Genomic DNA, 17,313 nt, shown 5'->3' on the forward strand with positions numbered 1-17,313 from the left:
CAGTATATACATATGAGATGAGTAATGTAGGGTATGTAAACATTTTATTAAGTAGCATCTTTTAAAGTCGTTAGTGATATATTTTTACATCAATTTCCATCATTAAAGTGGCTGAAGTGAGTCAGTGTGTTGGCAGCAGCCACTCAATGTTAGTGGTGGCTGTTTAACAGTCTGATGGCCTTGAGATAGAAGCTGTTTTTCAGTCTCTCGGTCCCTGCTTTGATGCACCTGTACTGACCTCGCCTTCTGGATGATAGCGGGGTGACCAGGCAGTGGCTCGGGTGGTTGTTGTCCTTGATGATCTTTATGCCTTCCTGTGACATCGGGTGGTGTAGGTGTCCTGGAGGGCAGGTAGTTTGCCCCCGGTGATGGAGAGCCTTACGCTTGTGGGCGGAGCAGTACCAGGCGGTGATACAGCCCGACAGGATGCTCTCGATTGTGCATCTGTAGAAGTTTGTGAGTGCTTTTGGTGACAAGCCAAATTTCTTCAGCCTCCTGAGGTTGAAGAGGCGCTGCTGAGCCTTCTTCACGACGCTGTCTGTGTGGGTGGACCAATTCAGTTTGTCCGTGATGTGTACGCCGAGGAACTTAAAACTTACTACCCTCTCCACTATGGTCCCGTCGATGTGGATAGGGGGGTGCTCCCTCTGCTGTTTCCTGAAGTCCACAATCATCTCCTTTGTTGACGTTGAGTGTGAGGTTATTTTCCTGACACCACACTCTGAGGGCCCTCACCTCCTCCCTGTAGGCCGTCTCGTCGTTGTTGGTAATCAAGCCTATCCCTGTAGTGTCGTCCGCAAACTTGATGATTGAGTTGGAGGCGTGCATGGCCACGCAGTCGTGGGTGAACAGGGAGTACAGGAGAGGGCTCAGAACGCACCCTTGTGGGGCCCCAGTGTTGAGGATCAGCGGGGTGGAGATGTTGTTACCTACCCTCACCACCTGGGGGCGGCCGGTCAGGAAGTCCAGTACCCAGTTGCACAGGGCGGGGTCGAGACCCAGGGTCTCGAGCTTGATGACGAGTTTGGAGGGTACTATGGTGTTAAATGCTGAGCTGTAGTCGATGAACAGCATTCTCACATAGGTATTCCTCTTGTCCAGATGGGTTAGAGCAATGTGCAGTGTGGTTGCAATTGTGTCGTCTGTGGACCTATTTGGGCGGTAATCAAATTGGAGTGGGTCTAGGGTGTCAGTTAGGGTGGAGTTAGGTTGGAGGTGATATGGTCCTTGACTAGTCTCTTAAAGCACTTCATGATGACGGAAGTGAGTGCTACGGGGCAGTATTCGTTTAGCTCAGTTTCCTTAGCTTTCTTGGGAACAGGGACAATGGTGGCCCTCTTGAAGCATGTGGGAACAGCAGACTGGGATAAGGAGGGGGGGTTAACAAGCGAGGGTTAACACGTTTAAATGTTTCACTCACGTCGGCTGCAGTGAAGGAGAGTCCGCAGGTTTTGGTTGCGGGCCGTGTCAGTGGCACTGTATTGTCCTCAAAGCGGGCAAAAAAGTTATTTAGTCTGTCTGGGAGCAAGACATCCTGCGACGGGGCTGGTTTTCTTTTTGTAATCCGTGATAGACTGTAGACCCTGCCACATACCTCTTGTATCTGAGCCGTTGAATTGCGACTCTACTTTGTCTCTATACTGATGCTTAGCTTGTTTGATTGCCTTGCGGAGGGAATAGCTACACTGTTTGTATTCAGTCCACTGTTTGTTTTCAATCCAATGTTATCAGGGATATTATACTTTAGTAATCCCCAATGACCTGGTAATGTAAAAGTATAATAATTACATTGTCTTCCATATTCCTACAGATAGCTTGTAGCTGGAGATTCCTCTAAACGATTGCCTACAGTTAATTTGTAGGGCACTGCAAGGTTTGTGACCAGGGCCATCTGGGACTGCCTCCTGGAGGAATTCAGGTGTGTGAAGGCTACCTGTGTTCTGCATAACTTCATGAGGATGGACCAGGAGGGGATCTGCAGCTCACCGCCGTGTGCCAGAGAAAAAGTCTGCTGCTCTGCAGGATGTTTCAAGGATGGGGTTCAACAACGCAGCAAGAGATGCAATCTGTGTGTACGGGAGATCTTCACCTACTTCTTCGAAGAGGGTGCTGTTCCCTGGCAACACCAGACTACACTATGCATAACCAAAGGCTCTTAAGAGCCATTCACAATGCAATAAAAGTATTCTTCCATTTGCTTAGCTATGTCAACTGCAGTTGAGGGTGCTGTTTAGGTGTCATGTCTGTACAAAAACAAAACAGGCTATTTTAAATCACCCATATTGAAAAAATGTAGGACAATTAGACACCCTATAACTCATACCTACACACTCATGTATCAATCTGATTGATGGATTGTGTTGTGCAGTAAGCAGGCTCAGGTATATAACTGTGGATCCTTCCACCTTCAAAGAATAGGCAAGAGGGCCAACAATGGAGGAATAGTAAGGAATAGTAAGACACTTCATTATTTTTATAACTACACTTTATTGTTTGTCCTCGTGTGTCCGTTCATGTTCTTGAGCATAAAGTACTCTGCAGCCACTTAGTGTGGTGTGGACACCAGGTGAAGCCACACACACAGATTCCAGTTTTTTATTTTTTATTTTATTTTACCTTTATTTAACTAGGCAAGTCAGTTAAGAACAAATTCTTATTTTCAATGACAGCCTAGGAACAGTGGGTTAACTGCCTGTTCAGGGGCAAAACGACAGATTTGTACCTTGTCAGCTCGGGGGTTTGAACGTGCAACCTTCCGGTTCCTAGTCCAACACTCTAACCACTAGGCTACCCTGTTGAACACTGTCTCTTTAACTACCTTGTTTTCTCAATAACAGTACCTCTCCTTCACTTCATCCCTCTTTCCTCTTCTCCCTAAATCCTCTAGGTTAAATCAGCTGTGTCGGTGAACCCCTCCCGCATCTGAACTGGCTACATAGAGGGCACAGCATGATCACAGGTGAGAGGTCACTTGGTCAGGACACCAGGAAGTATTATTAAAGAGAAGCTTTACTTTGAAATACAGATAGAGATGCAGTAGTCCCAGAGTTAATGATCCAAGGTCAGTTTTGCATGTCACCTCCTGATGATTATGACTAACAATGTTAGAATAAAAAATTAAAACACAAGGATTAAACATGCTCTCTCTCTCTCTCTCTCTCTCTCGTCTGCAGATGTTTTGATGAGAGGATGCCAACCCCCAGTCCCATCATTGCCACCTCACCCGCTCTTAAGATAACCTTCGGGCCGACTCGAGACACTTATATAATTGTGATGAACTGAGAGAATATTTGGGTAGCACTGATTCATTAATCATATGCTGCCTTCTCTACTCCTATGTTCTTACCTCTTTCCCTTTGTCTTTTACACCTCTCGCCGCCTCCTCTTTCTTCCTCTGTTTTTATAATGCACAACAGATGTGCATTGAAGTACAGATTTCACTTGTATTTATAATCTTACAATTATAATATTTATAATGTATGTATTTATAACACTTGGATAATAAACTTCTTTCAATAAAGTATTTCACATTCTCTACTGGTTGAAATGAAACCTCATTTGATGAAATACTACACCTATCCTGTGTTTACCAGATCAATGCAGAAGAAGGGCATTATTTTATTTTATTTAACCTTTATTTACTAGGCAAGTCAGTTAAGAACAAATTCATATTTACAATGACGGCTTCGATATTAGATATTGAGATAAACCTGTCATGACGTTTATGACCCCCATAAATACCTTTCCCCCTTTTCTCTCTACTCTACAGCATGAACTATTGGAAAGCCCTTTGTTAAAATAGAGAGAGTATGGTGACATCAAACGGTTGGGAATGGAACAATATTTCGGTAATCCAACCAGTTGAAAGTATCCATTGGTACTTAAAGAATATGATGTCAGTTTAAATCAAATCAAAGTTTATTTGTCATGTGCGTCGAATACAACAGGTGTAGACCTTACAGTGAAATGCTAAAAAGGTATTAGGTGAATAATAGGTAAGTAAAGAAATAAAAACAGTAAAAAATAAAAATTAAAAATAACAGTAGTGAGGCTATATACATTAGCCAGGCAATAATAGTAGCGAGGCTATATACAGGCACCGGTTAGTTGGGCTGATTGAGGTAGTATGTACATGTAGATATGGCTAAAGTGACTATGCATATGATTAAAAAAAAGAGTAGCAGTAGCGTAAAAGAGTGGTTGGCGGGTGGCACTAGTTGGTCCGGCCAATTGAGGCGGGGGCACTAGTTGGTCGGGCCAATTGAGGAAGTATGTACATGAATGTACAGTTAAAAGTGACTATGCATATATGATAAACAGAGAGTAGCAGCAGCGTAAGAGGGGTTGGGGTGGGCACACAATGCAAATAGTCCGGGTAGCCATTTGATTACCTGTTCAGGCGTCTTATGGCTTGGGGGTAAAAACTGTTGAGAAGCCTTTTTGTCCTAGACTTGGTGTTCTGGTACCGCTTGCCATGCGGTAGTAGAGATAACAGTCCATGACTGGGTTGGCTGGTGTCTTTGACAAATTTTTAGGGCCTTCCTCTGACACCGCCTCGTGTAGAGGTCCTAGATGGCAGGCAGCTTAGCCCCAGTCATGTACTGGGCCGTATGCACTACCCTCTGTAGTGCCTTGCGGTCGGAGGCCGAGCAGTTGCCGTACCAGGCAGTGATGCAACCATGCTCTCGATATGCTCTCGATATTGCAGTTTCTGGAATAATGTTGTTGATGTGAGCAATTACCAGCCTTTCAAAACACTTCATGCCTACGGACGTGAGTGCTACGGGTCTGTAGTCATTTAGGCACGTTGCCTTCGTGTTCTTGGGCACAAGGACTATGGTGGTCTGCTTGAAACATGTTGGTATTACAGACTCAATCAGGGACATGCTGAAAATGTCAGTGAAGACACCTGCCAGTTGGTCAGCACATGCCCGGAGTACACGTCCTGGTAATCTGTCTGGTCCCACAGCCTTGTGAATGTTGACTTGTTTAAAGGTCTTACCTACGTTGGCTACGGCGAGCGTGATCACACAGTCGTCCGGAACAGCTGACCCAATTCACTGCGAACTAAGCCAACCTCAGCGTGAGCTCTGGTTGCGAATGGTTGAACGACTACAACCTAAGAAATTAACATTGTGTCCCTGATGACGTGATGACTGATGTCCATACGTTTAAAAGGGAGAATTTCAACGTGGAGGTGACGATCGCCACGCTGGAAGAATGAATTTCGACTATACCAGCCAGAATATAGCATGAGTTTAGTATGACAACTTGGTATGAACTATGAACTCTTATTCACTAAAGAAGTGATATATCCTAGACGTCGAGTTATCAGCAGCAGCTGTAAACGTGCGTGGTCTAGGAAAGGATGGACAATCTCTTCAGAACGACAGTGCACGACAACGTATTCCTTCTACCACACGACGACAGGGTACTACAACGTATCCGTTCTACCACATGACGACAGACTACAACGTATTCGCCCAGAAATATTCTTCAAAGGACAAGGGAGATCTCTGCTAGGCAACCCAGCCTTCCATCTTCGACCAATCTATCGAAGCGCAGCTCAGGGATAAATATATTTCTTGCATTTTCCTTTTCCGAACGGGCAGTTATTTAGAATGCATAAGATTCTGTATTTACAATAGCATAGCTTCATAAGGTCCGATAGAGACCCAATCCTTTTGTTCCTCAGTCTTCCCGCTCTTTCATTCAGCCGTCATATCGGTTTCATCCGCTAGTGACGTTTTCTTTTATGACATAATTAGTAATCAATGTATGATCCATCCTGTGTATATGTAATTCTGTGTGACTATTTAGGTATTTAGTAAATAAATTACTAAACCAAATTTTGTATTGCTTATTCAACTTGTTAGCCATGTTCGTGAAGATAACCAATAATTTTAAGACGTTCAGATGAGACTGAATAAGGTGACGATTAATAATTGACTGCTATTGATATAAAAGATTACCAGGTCTTTTAGAGTTTATTCGGAAGACAACAGCTCTATAAACATTCTTCTGAGGTGCCACGACTTCCTAGTTAATTACATCTACATGATTAGTTTAATCAGGTAATATTAATTATAGAGAATTATTTTATAAAATAGCATGTCATATCATTTAATCCATAGTAAAGACACGACAAACCGGTTTTAGAGTATTTACATGATACATAGGAAGTGTAGTGTACTGTTTTTTCAGTTATTTTTCTGTATATATTAATGACAAATCAGCTTTTAACTAGTTAAATCCTGTTTCTAGTCTATTAGTCACAATGTGTAACCATTGATGTTCTAGGACCAAGATTGGTAAACACTGTTGAAGTGTATAATTGTAGTACATACAGTGGGGCAAAAAAGTATTTAGTCAGCCACCAATTGTGCAAGTCCAGGCCTTCTTAAAGGTTTGCACGGCTCTCTCCGCTGCTCCGTTTGATGCTGGATGGTAAGGTGGTGACAGGATGTGCCTTACTCCGTTGTTCTTGAGAAACATTTCAAAATTGTTTGACGTGAAAGGACGGCCAATGTCCGATACGAGCTCCTTGACTAGTCCAAAGGATGCGAACAGGTGTCTGAGAAGATTGATGGTCTTCTCAGCTGTGGTCAGTTGAGTAGGGAACACTTCCATCCACTTGGGATGGACATCGATGACAACAAGGAAATGTTGCTTGTCAATCTCGGCGTAATCCACATGGATGAGATCCCAAGGTGTAGCAGCCCAGGACAATGGATGAAGAGGTGCAGCAGCAGGCTTGTTGCGAACAGCTTCACAAGGTGAGCAGTGGTCTACATGCTGTTGAATGTCCTGATCCAGTCCAGGCCACCACAGATAACTGCGAGCGAGTGCTTTCATTCGAGTGATCCCTGGATGTCCCTCATGCAGGTCAGATAGCAGTCTCCTCTGGAATTTGTGAGGTACCACCACCCTTGATCCCCACAGAACACATCCTTGATCAGTGGACAACTGGTCTTTCTTGTCGATGAATGGGCGAATGTTATCGTCATTTACGAAGGTTGGCCAACCGCCTAATGTTAAGTCCAAGACTTTGGAAAGCACTGGGTCTTTCCTTGTTTCCTCTGCTATGTCTGAAGCAAATATGGGCAGTTCGTCAATGAGAGAGATCTGGAAGACTGCTCTATCATCTTCACTGTCGGAGTCACTATTGCATGGTAGTCTTGATAGTACATCGGCATTTGCGTGATCACTGGATCGTCTGTACTCAATCTCGTAGTTGTAGACTAACAATATCAGAGCGCAACGTTGCATTCGAAGTGCAGCAAGGGTTGGTATAGCTGATTTTGGTCCAAGGATTGCCAACAGAGGCTTGTGATCTGTCAGCAGTTGGAACTTCCTTCCGTAGAGGTATTTGTGAAACTTCTTCACTCCGAATATTATGCTCAGGGCTTCCTTCTCAATTTGAGCATAATCTTTCTCACTTGGTGACAGAGTCTGTGATGCAAATGCAAGTGTGTTCTTCACCTGGCGGTTGGTTGGGTGCAGGCCTTGTGCATCAATCTTGTATCCGAGATACTCCACTGAGACCTGGAGGAACTCACACTTACTGCGTTTCATTTTCACTCCATATTTCTCCAGTCTTGACATCACTTTGTCCAGCACTACAAGGGGCTCTCCAATGGTTGGTGCTGACACGAGGATGTCGTCCATGAAGCACACAACATTGTCTATACTGTCCAAGATCTGATCCATTGTGTGTTGGAATATCGCTGGAGCTGTCGAGATTCCATAGGCCAAGCGATTGAATCTGAATAGCCCCTTGTGTGTATTGATGGTCAGATACTGTTCTGACTCCGGATCCAGCTTCAGTTGCTGATAAGCGAATGCCAGGTCCAGCTTACTGAAAACCTTCCCACCAGCTAGAGTGGCAAACAGCATTTGGTAGTGGATATTCCTCTGGTAGTATGCACCGCACATTCTGACAGTCTTGTCTTTCTTTGGGACTACAACAATCAGAGCGGCCCAGTTGCTCCTCGATACTTTCGTGATTATGTTATTATTCTGTAGGCAGTCCAGTTCCTTCTCTACTGCTTCCTTAAGAGCATAGGGATCTGGACGTGGTTTGTGAAAGGTAGGCTTGGTTCCTTTTTGCACTCTGACTTTTGCTGTGAAGTCTTGTATTTCACCGTAGCCATCTTTGAAAAGTTATTTGTGCGTCTCCAGCATGTTAGTGAGTGTAGCCTGACTCACTGGTTTGTCATTTCTCAGACTGAAGATTTCTCCCCAGTTCAACTTGATCTTTTGTAGCCAGTATCTGCCTAGCAAGGCTGATTTTTCTCCTTTAACAATGACAAGCGGTAGCGTCCACTCCTTCCCCCTCATACCGGACTGGTACCTGTATCTGCCCTAACACAGGAATAGTGTCACCAGTGTATGAAGAAAGGCGGATGGACGCGGGCTGAAAAGGGCACTCTTTCAGTTTTTCTTTGTAGAGTCTCTCTGGAACCAGAGATACAGACGCTCCGGTGTCTAGGTGCATTTTTACTGGTTTTCCCGCTAACTCCCTGTTGAGATAGATTCCATCTTTTTGTTGTTGAGCCGTGTACACTGAACAGTTCCACTACTGTTTCAGTTGTGCCTTCCTCTTCTTGTGCTGCGTCTGACACTTTGTGCACTCTTGCTGTGCGTTTCGAGGCTTTACACACTCTCTGTAAATGTCCAACCTTTCCACAATTGTGGCACTTTTCATTTTGGAATCGACATTCACTGTGCTGATGATTATCTCCCCCACATCTGTAGCAACTTGGCTTAGACCTTTGAGATGTGGGCTGCTTTGTTCTTGTGTAACCTTGAGGACAGGACTGAGAAAAGTGTGGCTTTTGTGAGCCTTTTTCACCACGTGCATCACTGACCTTGTGAACACCTTTCTGACGTTCTGCATGTCCCGATAGCTCAATAGTATCCCTGTGGGCAAGCTCGAGTCCAAGCCTTCTGTGATATGCTTCACCTGTGAGACCACATACAAACTTGTCTCAGAGAGCATCATCAAGAAATCGTGCAAACTCACATGTATTTGCCAGCCTTTTTAAAGCAAGGATGTAGTCAGCCACGGTTTCCCCTAGACTCTGGTGACGTTGGTAATATCTGAAACGTTCTGCAATGAGAATTGGCTTAGGCTTGAAATACCTTGAAAGAGTTTCAGTCAGTTCTGCATAGTTCAACTCCACTGTTTTGTTGGTTCAATGAGACATTTCAGCAATCCATACTCAGTTGGACCCAAAACACTGAGAAATACATCTGCTTCTTTTCATCTTTGATTTCATTTGCAGCCAGCCAACGCTCAAAACGCTCCAAATAGGAATCAAAATCCTCTTTTGTAGCCTCAAACTCTGGAACTCGACCAATGGTTGCCTTTTTCACAGTCAATTGTTCAGTTTCCTTATTCCTTGTATTGCTTAATTTTCATCTAATTCTTCACTTCAGAAGCGTCTGCAATTACTTCATTCACTGCACTCATTTGTAATAATGTACACACCGTGTTACGTTCCTTCTTCCTTTTTTTTCTTGACAATATTTCTCCACTGAGATCGACTAATTTCAATGGGTTCAATGACATTTTTAAAGTTTAACCACCAGAGGGCAGTGTCGCTATTCTGGACTCCAATAGTCTTGCTACTTGGCAGCTCCTGACTACTGTACCTACTAGCAGTGCTTAGCCTTCTCTACTGGCAAAAGAAAATAAAAAATAGCTGACGAATTACATAATTATTTTGAGTTTCATTACTCACGCAACATTCTTCCCTTCAAGCAATGTCCGTTTATGTAGTTTAATCACCTCGTCGCCACTGTAATATTTGTGTTGTGGAGAAATGACCAGGCAGGAGACGGGAGTACAGTTAGTTTTCGTTTAGTCAAAACCCCTCGTGCTCTACAGTTCCCGGCACCCTAGTGCGTATGTGCATTTCCTATTTGGCGTAGTAATGTAACACTGCCGTAATACGTTACTGCTTAGTAACTGCATAGTAACTAATATAAACAGATGTAGATCCCAGATACTACAGTACAAAAGTGAGTTAGTTAACGTTACACATACATAGGCATACATGTATTGTTATCCTCCATTGCACAATAAGCAAGAACGTAGCTAGCTACGTTATTTCATCTATCTGCATTGCATGGCAAATATCAGCAAGGCAAGCTTACAAAATTGTACATTCAATTTGTAGTAAATGCTTTAGCTAGCTAGATTCTTTACATCCACTGTTTCACAAGACGACAGCCTGGGTTGCTGGTTGTTTCAGGAGTCCCTAAAGCAAAACCAGAATTACGATTTCATACTCATGTCACAACACCCATAAAGCTAGCCAGCTAGCTGGCTAATGTTAGCTTGTCGCGATTTTCGTAAATTAACTTTATGATTAAAAAAATATGCATAATCGTTTGTCTCTACATTAATTAACATATTCCTGTCAACTGTACATTTTTTTGCATGATTCGTTATGACGTTATAATAACTTACATTTGCTTCCATCCTAGTATTTTGTCAGCCATCTTTGCTGAAGAAAGTCTCCAGCCTTGGGTGGCATTGCATCAAATTCGTCATAAGAACCACTCGATATGATTGGTCATCGCCCAACGGTTGCCGCTGGTGATTTGCATAAACTTGGGAAAAGATTATTTTTCCACCACCTCCCACGCCACTTTCGCACCGCCCAAAGGTCCCCCGCCCTCTCCGCTTTCCTTCCATTGAAATGAATGGGAAGCTGTGTTTCACCGCGCGACACCCTGTGCTAAGTGTTTCATGCCCGTAGAATGCCAGAGCGTTTGTGCCCAGTAGACCAGCCAATCACAGGTGGCAAGTTCACCCAGCCGGGATACGCTGGGCTAGGAAGCCCAGCGCATCATGACGTTCTCACAGCGCAGATACCAACCTCCGGCTTCCAGCACATATAGGGTTGCCAACTTTCTCACTACCAAATAAGGGACAAAAGGTGGCGTGCCAGAGCACGGTGCCACGGCGGTGTAGGTATGGTGTTGTGTGAATGAATATACAGTGTATATACATATTCTTATTAAATTGGAAAAGCAAAACATGGTTATATTCCATTTAGTCTATAGCTTGACTAAAACCTTGTCATTATGTGAATAAACCTCCAAATAAATTATCAAAGAAATCTCCATTTTGACCTTTACAGCAAAAAAAAAAGAAAGAAAAACATTTCAAATGCAAATGAGGAAAAGAGGGGCATGAGTCACTCACCAAGTCTACTTTTCCCATGGATATTCTTTGCTGCTCTTGACTGATTCAAGCAGTCCTTTGTCCTTTTGCATAGCCAGAGAGAAGTCCTCACATGACAAGTCACAGTTCACAGATATTTAAAGTTCATTTTTGATCAGCTCTGTGCTGCATCTGTTTCTTGAGTCTGACCATTTAAATGGTCATCAGAGAGAAAATCCTCTCTACAAAGGCATTTAAGCCTGGCACACTGAGGACAAATGAGACCAATCCTGAACATGTTGATCAAGTTGGCTTTCCCTAGGTTTTGGAAAACTGCCACCCACTTCTCACTGGTGGATTTTGTGGTATCCTGTCTGGCTTTCTGTATTTCCTCCCAGCAAGCGCAAAACTCTTCATAGAGTTGGTCCATACTGACGGTCTCTGTCATTTTGAGGGCAACCACCACCTGCTCCAGGTCAGGAGAGCTCCTCATAGAGGCAGGTCAGTGAAGGAGAGCTCCTCATAGAGGCAGGTCAGTGAAGGAGAGCTCCTCATAGAGGCAGGCCAGTGAAGGAGAGCTCCTCATAAAGGCAGGTCAGTGAAGGAGAGCTCCTCATAAAGGCAGGTCAGTGAAGGAGAGCTCCTCATAGAGGCAGGTCAGTGAAGGAGAGCTCCTCATAGAGGCAGGTCAGTGAAGGAGAGCTCCTCATAGAGGCAGGTCAGTGAAGGAGAGCTCCTCATAGAGGCAGGTCAGTGAAGGAGAGCTCCTCATAGAGGCAGGTCAGTGAAGGAGAGCTCCTCATAGAGGCAGGTCAGTGAAGGAGAGCTCCTCATAGAGGCAGGTCAGTGAAGGAGAGCTCCTCATAGAGGCAGGTCAGTGAAGGAGAGCTCCTCATAGAGGCCGATCCGTTTCAGTTTCACCATTACATCTTCTGGTAAGAAATCAAACCACTTGTCAATGTATGTAATGACAGTGTCATAGAACTTCAAAGTCCTGTTGCTGCTTGGATCTTTGTGCTGACAATTGTTTGTCCATCAGCTGCTTGGTCTGGTATCCAAAAAAAAGCTGTCCTGTTTCCGCTGAAGCATCTTCATTTTAAACTTTTGGACTTGCTTGTAAACATCTGTCATGCAGAGCGTTGTTTCCTCCAGCTTTTTTTACGAGTTGGTCAAAAACACACCCCAACGTTGTGGAAAAAGCACAGATAAATCTCAGCAGCTTCTGTTTTTTCTTCATACTCAAAAATACTCTTTGTCTCCCCAGGGGACCTGAAGTATGAAGTGCTGGCCAGCTTTGCAGGAGACGATCGACAGCTGGATGAAGAGAGAGCCATCATGTGCAAACATGTCTCAGAATTTCACGCCACTCAATGTCAACAAAGGCAAAAAAATGCTCGCAGTTCCTCTCTTCGGGAAGCAGATACTGAGAAGTGGCTGTCGATCTTTAAAACAATTGTCTCAATATCTACTGACAGCTGGGCGGTGGGCTTGCAGGCATTATGAGCCATGTGAGCTGGGCAATTAGCTTTCAGAATGCGATTGTTGGCACTGCTCAATAGCTGGTAAACAGAGTGGTGTTTTCCAAAGTTGACATTGGCATTATCTGCTGCATAGGCTGGATGTGTCTAATATCCAGTTCATGCTTTTCCAGACAGCTCATCAGAGCTTGATGTATGCCATTTGCAGTTTCACCACTGTCTTCATGGAAGTCAAGTAACTTGCACTGCATTCCATCAGTCACAGAGAAATATCTCACGCACACTGGAAACATTTTTCTATTTCCCTTGTTGGAGGCATCACTGGCAACTGAGAAATACACCGGCTCACCTTCGGTCGGGGACAGATCATCCAAAATATCCCGCACAGTCTTTGGTCCTAAAACATTCATTGTAATCGTCTCCGCTTTCGTTCTTCCCAAGTGCAACTTCTTCACAACATTTTGAGTCATGGAACAAAGCACCGTTGAGCTTAACAAGGCAGTCGGTGCTGTTGTAGCGGAGTCCGTGTTTAACCGTATGGTACACATACGAGAGGCTTCACTTGCCGCGACTTTGTCATTTTCTGCAGTAGACGTCGTGATGAATGCACTGATATTGCTAGCCCCTTTAGCCAGCATGGCCTTCTTGTGCATTTCTGTGGATGCATGCTGAGTTAGGTCATTGACCCCTCCAATGGCCAACTGAGAATTCCCGACGGCATAAAGTACAGAAAGCTTTCGTCGAGTCACCACTGACGGGGCTTAACCCACGTCTTTTTTGCTTCCCATTGTTTGTTGTAGCTGCACAGGCTTTTCTTTTTTTGCAGGTTTATCCATATTTCCTTGATATGCCAAACCGACCGAACAACAGGAATTACTTTGCAGGAATTGGCGCGCGTTTAGGCTATACTGTGATTGGATGAATATACGGGACAAGGGATGTCCTGTATGGGACAAACCAATTTAGCCCAATATAAGGGACATCCCAGCCAATACGGGACAGTTGGCAACCCTAAGCACACAGCACAGCAAGACAGGAAAGGAGTCAGAAGACCCTGGTAGATTGCTGGAACACAGATGAAAAACCTGACCGTCGAGGAGTATCCAAGGCTAGTCGGCCCAAACGTGTCTAGACAGTCAGTCACAACACAGATGTATCCTCTCTCGGCTTTCAGGGAGGGCACCACACCGGCTTATCTCCTCATGTCGAAACCAGCAGATGTCCCTGCTTGGTTTACTAGCGATTTTAACACTTCGATTGCTTTGATCCTGTAGGATTTTAGATTTTGCCTGTTGTTTAACTTTCGCAGCCTATAACGGTTTTGCAAAGTAATAAAAACGTGTAACACTTGAAACAAACAAACAGCGTGACACAACACGCTTAGCGAAACTGCCCTGCCGCCATCTTGATTGTAGAAATGTGTTGGTCCATGCCTCACGACCTGAAATAAAAGATCCCAGGACTAAAAAGCATGTTCAATGGAAATTCTTGATTTAAATCATTTTTTACTCTAGGCTTAAACTGTTTCCCAGAAACTGGCCCTAAAACTTTCAAACAGAGCCTAGTTGGTTACTCCACACCAATCCCTATTTACATTTGAGTCATTTAGCAGAGGCTCTTATCCAGAACGACTTACAGTAGTGAATGCATACATTTTAATACTTTTTTTGCTACTAGTCCCCTGTGGGAATTGAACTCACAACCCTAGCGCTGCAAGCAGGTATGCTCTACAGCCTGAGCTACACTTGTCTCCCCTCCTGGGCTGTAAGCTGTGTTGACAGAAGGAGCTCTTTTGGCTGTGTGAACTCACCAGCTGATCGGGACTGGCATGTCCCTACAAACACACACACACAAAAAAAGACTATTTATTACTAGTGTGGGGGGTTGCTAGTGCAAGAGGGAAATAGGCCTATATGATGTACAAATGTATGTAAGTGTGTGTGTGTGTGTGTGTGTGTGTGTAATGTATTACTTGTCAATTCAGTGAGCAGTGTTTCCCCTATATTTATTTAGCTGCAGTGGCCCACTGCTGGTTGTTCTGATACACAACTTTAACATTCACTGCCCTTGACATACTCACATCTTGCAGAAATGTTGTCAGCGCTTTTAAATGTAACCTGCTAAATAGTTGCATTTGAAAATGTTGAGTACTCAATAATTTAATTGAATACAAACACAGATTCCAGTACTTGAGTACTCGCGCACATCCCGAGTGTGTGTGTACATGCACGTGTGTGTGCGTGTGTGTGCTTGGGTGAGTGCACGCGTGCGATCAGGTATCAGGCTCTGAGTAGCCTACATATGTAAATTGAGGGGCCATCTAGAATTCCATTTTACATGCTTCTCAACTTCTCTCGTCATAACTAATCCTTCTCCCAATCCACCCCCATCCCAACCCATCACCCGCTCTACTCTTCAAGTTTAATTACATTTCTGTCCACTGTCAAACAGCGTTTTGACAGGCCAATCTTCCCAACCAAATATTTATAAACGTTAAAGCCGACGTGTTGAGAGCTACCCAGCAGAGAGAGAAGGATGAGGGTGGAGGGGTGGCTGGGGGGGGTTAGATTATGGGATCACCCTGCTCTATACAGAGCTACGGTGTCTATCTGACCTCATCAGCTTGTGTGTGCGTGCGTGCGTGCGGCCTCAGCTTCCCTATTTAACATGGTTACAGATCCACTTCATTTCTCCCCACACTCTCTAATCGGGTTAATTCTACAGACTGGAGAGGGATGGAAACACACACACCACATACCCACACATGCGGTAGAAAGGGAGGATTGTGATGGTTGGGAACCATAATCTGACAAGGTGCTATTTAAGACTGTTCCAGTATTTTATGGGTGTTATTTATTGGCTAAAGTTCAGTACAGTGATTCAGACTTGGGGTATATGTTGTGGTACATTGGGTTAGTTATATGTGACTCAGAGACAAGCCGAGACACCACATCATGTAGAGAGAGTGATCGGAGTCATTTTTTCATAATATTGCAATATTAGTGTGGGATGCTGCAGGTCACCAGCAGTCAGTCACTCTAGATAGATTCCAAATATACTTCATCCACACACACAAACACTCACACAGGCGCGTGCACGCACACACATGCCTCTCCTCCCCTTCTCTCCCTCCATCCATCTCCTCCCTCCCCTGCTCTACTCACCTGTCCTGTTGATTTCGATGATCTCCTCCTGGGCCAGAGGGCAGTCCCCTCCCCCCAGGCTGCCTGAGCCCACCATACCCGGCCCGGCAGTGGCCATGGCCAGGGCGTCTGGCTTGCAGTAGTTGGGCGAGCCCGGCATGGTGGGCCGAGGGATGTGCTTGCCCTTCCTCTTGGGCAGCTTCTGCTTGGCCATGGCCAGTGAGTAGTACATGCCAAAGTTGTTGACGATGACGGGCACAGGCATGGCAATGGTCAGCACCCCCGCCAGGGCACACAGTGCGCCCACTAGCATCCCCGACCACGTCTCGGGGTACATGTCCCCATAGCCCAGAGTGGTCATGGTGACCACGGCCCACCAGAAGCCAATGGGGATGTTCTTGAAGTTTGTGTGTTTGGCGGCCGTAGGGTCGTCAGGGTCGGCACCGATGCGCTCGGCATAGTAGATCATGGTGGCGAAGATGAGCACCCCGAGGGCGAGGAAGATGATGAGGAGGAGGAACTCGTTGGTACTGGCGCGGAGCGTGTGGCCCAGCACCCGCAGACCCACGAAGTGACGAGTCAACTTGAAGATACGCAGGATCCTGACGAAGCGCACCACTCGCAGGAAGCCCAACACGTCTTTGGCGGCTTTGGAATCCAGACCGCTCAGCGCCACCTCCAGGTAGAAGGGCATGATGGCAATAAAGTCAATGATATTGAGGGTGCTACTGAAGAACTCCTTCTTGCATGGGCAGAAGATCACGCGCATCATGACCTCGATGGTGAACCAGATGACGCACGTTCCCTCCACATAGGTGAGCCAGCCGTCGGTCACCACCTCGTAGACGATCTCCTGACTTGTCACATTGCCCACTGTCACGTTTTCTGTTTTGTTGTAGATGGTGTTGAAGGCCTCGTGCGTCTCCAGGCAGAAGGTGGTGATGGAGATGAGGATGAACAGAAGGGAGAGGAACGCACAGTACTGTAGGAGAGGAGAGAGGGAGAAAGATGGTTAGGTTCAAGTTTTTTGTACATAGTTGCCTTTTACAGGATTATGTTTCTTGGGCTCATTGAATTCTCACCGAAGCCTAACCCAAAGGATCACATGGATTTACAGATGATGTCATTCACAAACTGTATCACAGAAAACATGCAGCAACAGAGGTTAACCTAAACTGCAACAAAAAAAACACCAATGGTTCCCACTTTGCATGAATAGATCTGTTTTACACAGTTTTAGGTCTAAAGCCAACGATTACACAGGCACTCTGATGAACTCACAGTTCAAGTGAACAAACCACATACCAACCATACAGTCAGGATTGGGGAGTAACGGATTACAAAAAAATTGTGACTGTTATTCGTTATGTTACCAGCAAAAATATTGTCATCAGATTACAGAGATTTTTGAAAAACTAAATGATTACTTCTAGGATTACTTTTACATTCAGAAAAGATGTTTGCACCAAAATAATTTGACACCTTTCTGTTTTTTCAATTACATTTTCAGCGCAAA

The 17,313-nt window shown here is 44.8% G+C and overlaps 1 protein-coding gene across 3 annotated transcripts in view; it reads right to left on the reverse strand.

Annotated features, from left to right (window-relative positions):
* The window catches only part of LOC112251230 (potassium voltage-gated channel subfamily C member 1), a 129,292-nt gene that overhangs the window by 56,645 nt on the left and 55,334 nt on the right, over positions 1-17,313 (reverse strand). For 2 of the 3 annotated variants that reach the window (XM_042321860.1, XM_042321870.1), the window contains exon 2: positions 15,819-16,779. In XM_042321860.1, the coding sequence (XP_042177794.1) occupies positions 15,819-16,779 (961 nt within the window). Of the gene's footprint in view, positions 1-11,991; positions 14,096-15,818; positions 16,780-17,313 lie in introns of those variants that run through there. The other variant, XM_024422098.2, reaches the window with a different exon arrangement.

This window comes from Oncorhynchus tshawytscha, linkage group LG01 (assembly GCF_018296145.1).
Source record: "Oncorhynchus tshawytscha isolate Ot180627B linkage group LG01, Otsh_v2.0, whole genome shotgun sequence".
Classification (NCBI taxonomy): domain Eukaryota; kingdom Metazoa; phylum Chordata; class Actinopteri; order Salmoniformes; family Salmonidae; genus Oncorhynchus; species Oncorhynchus tshawytscha.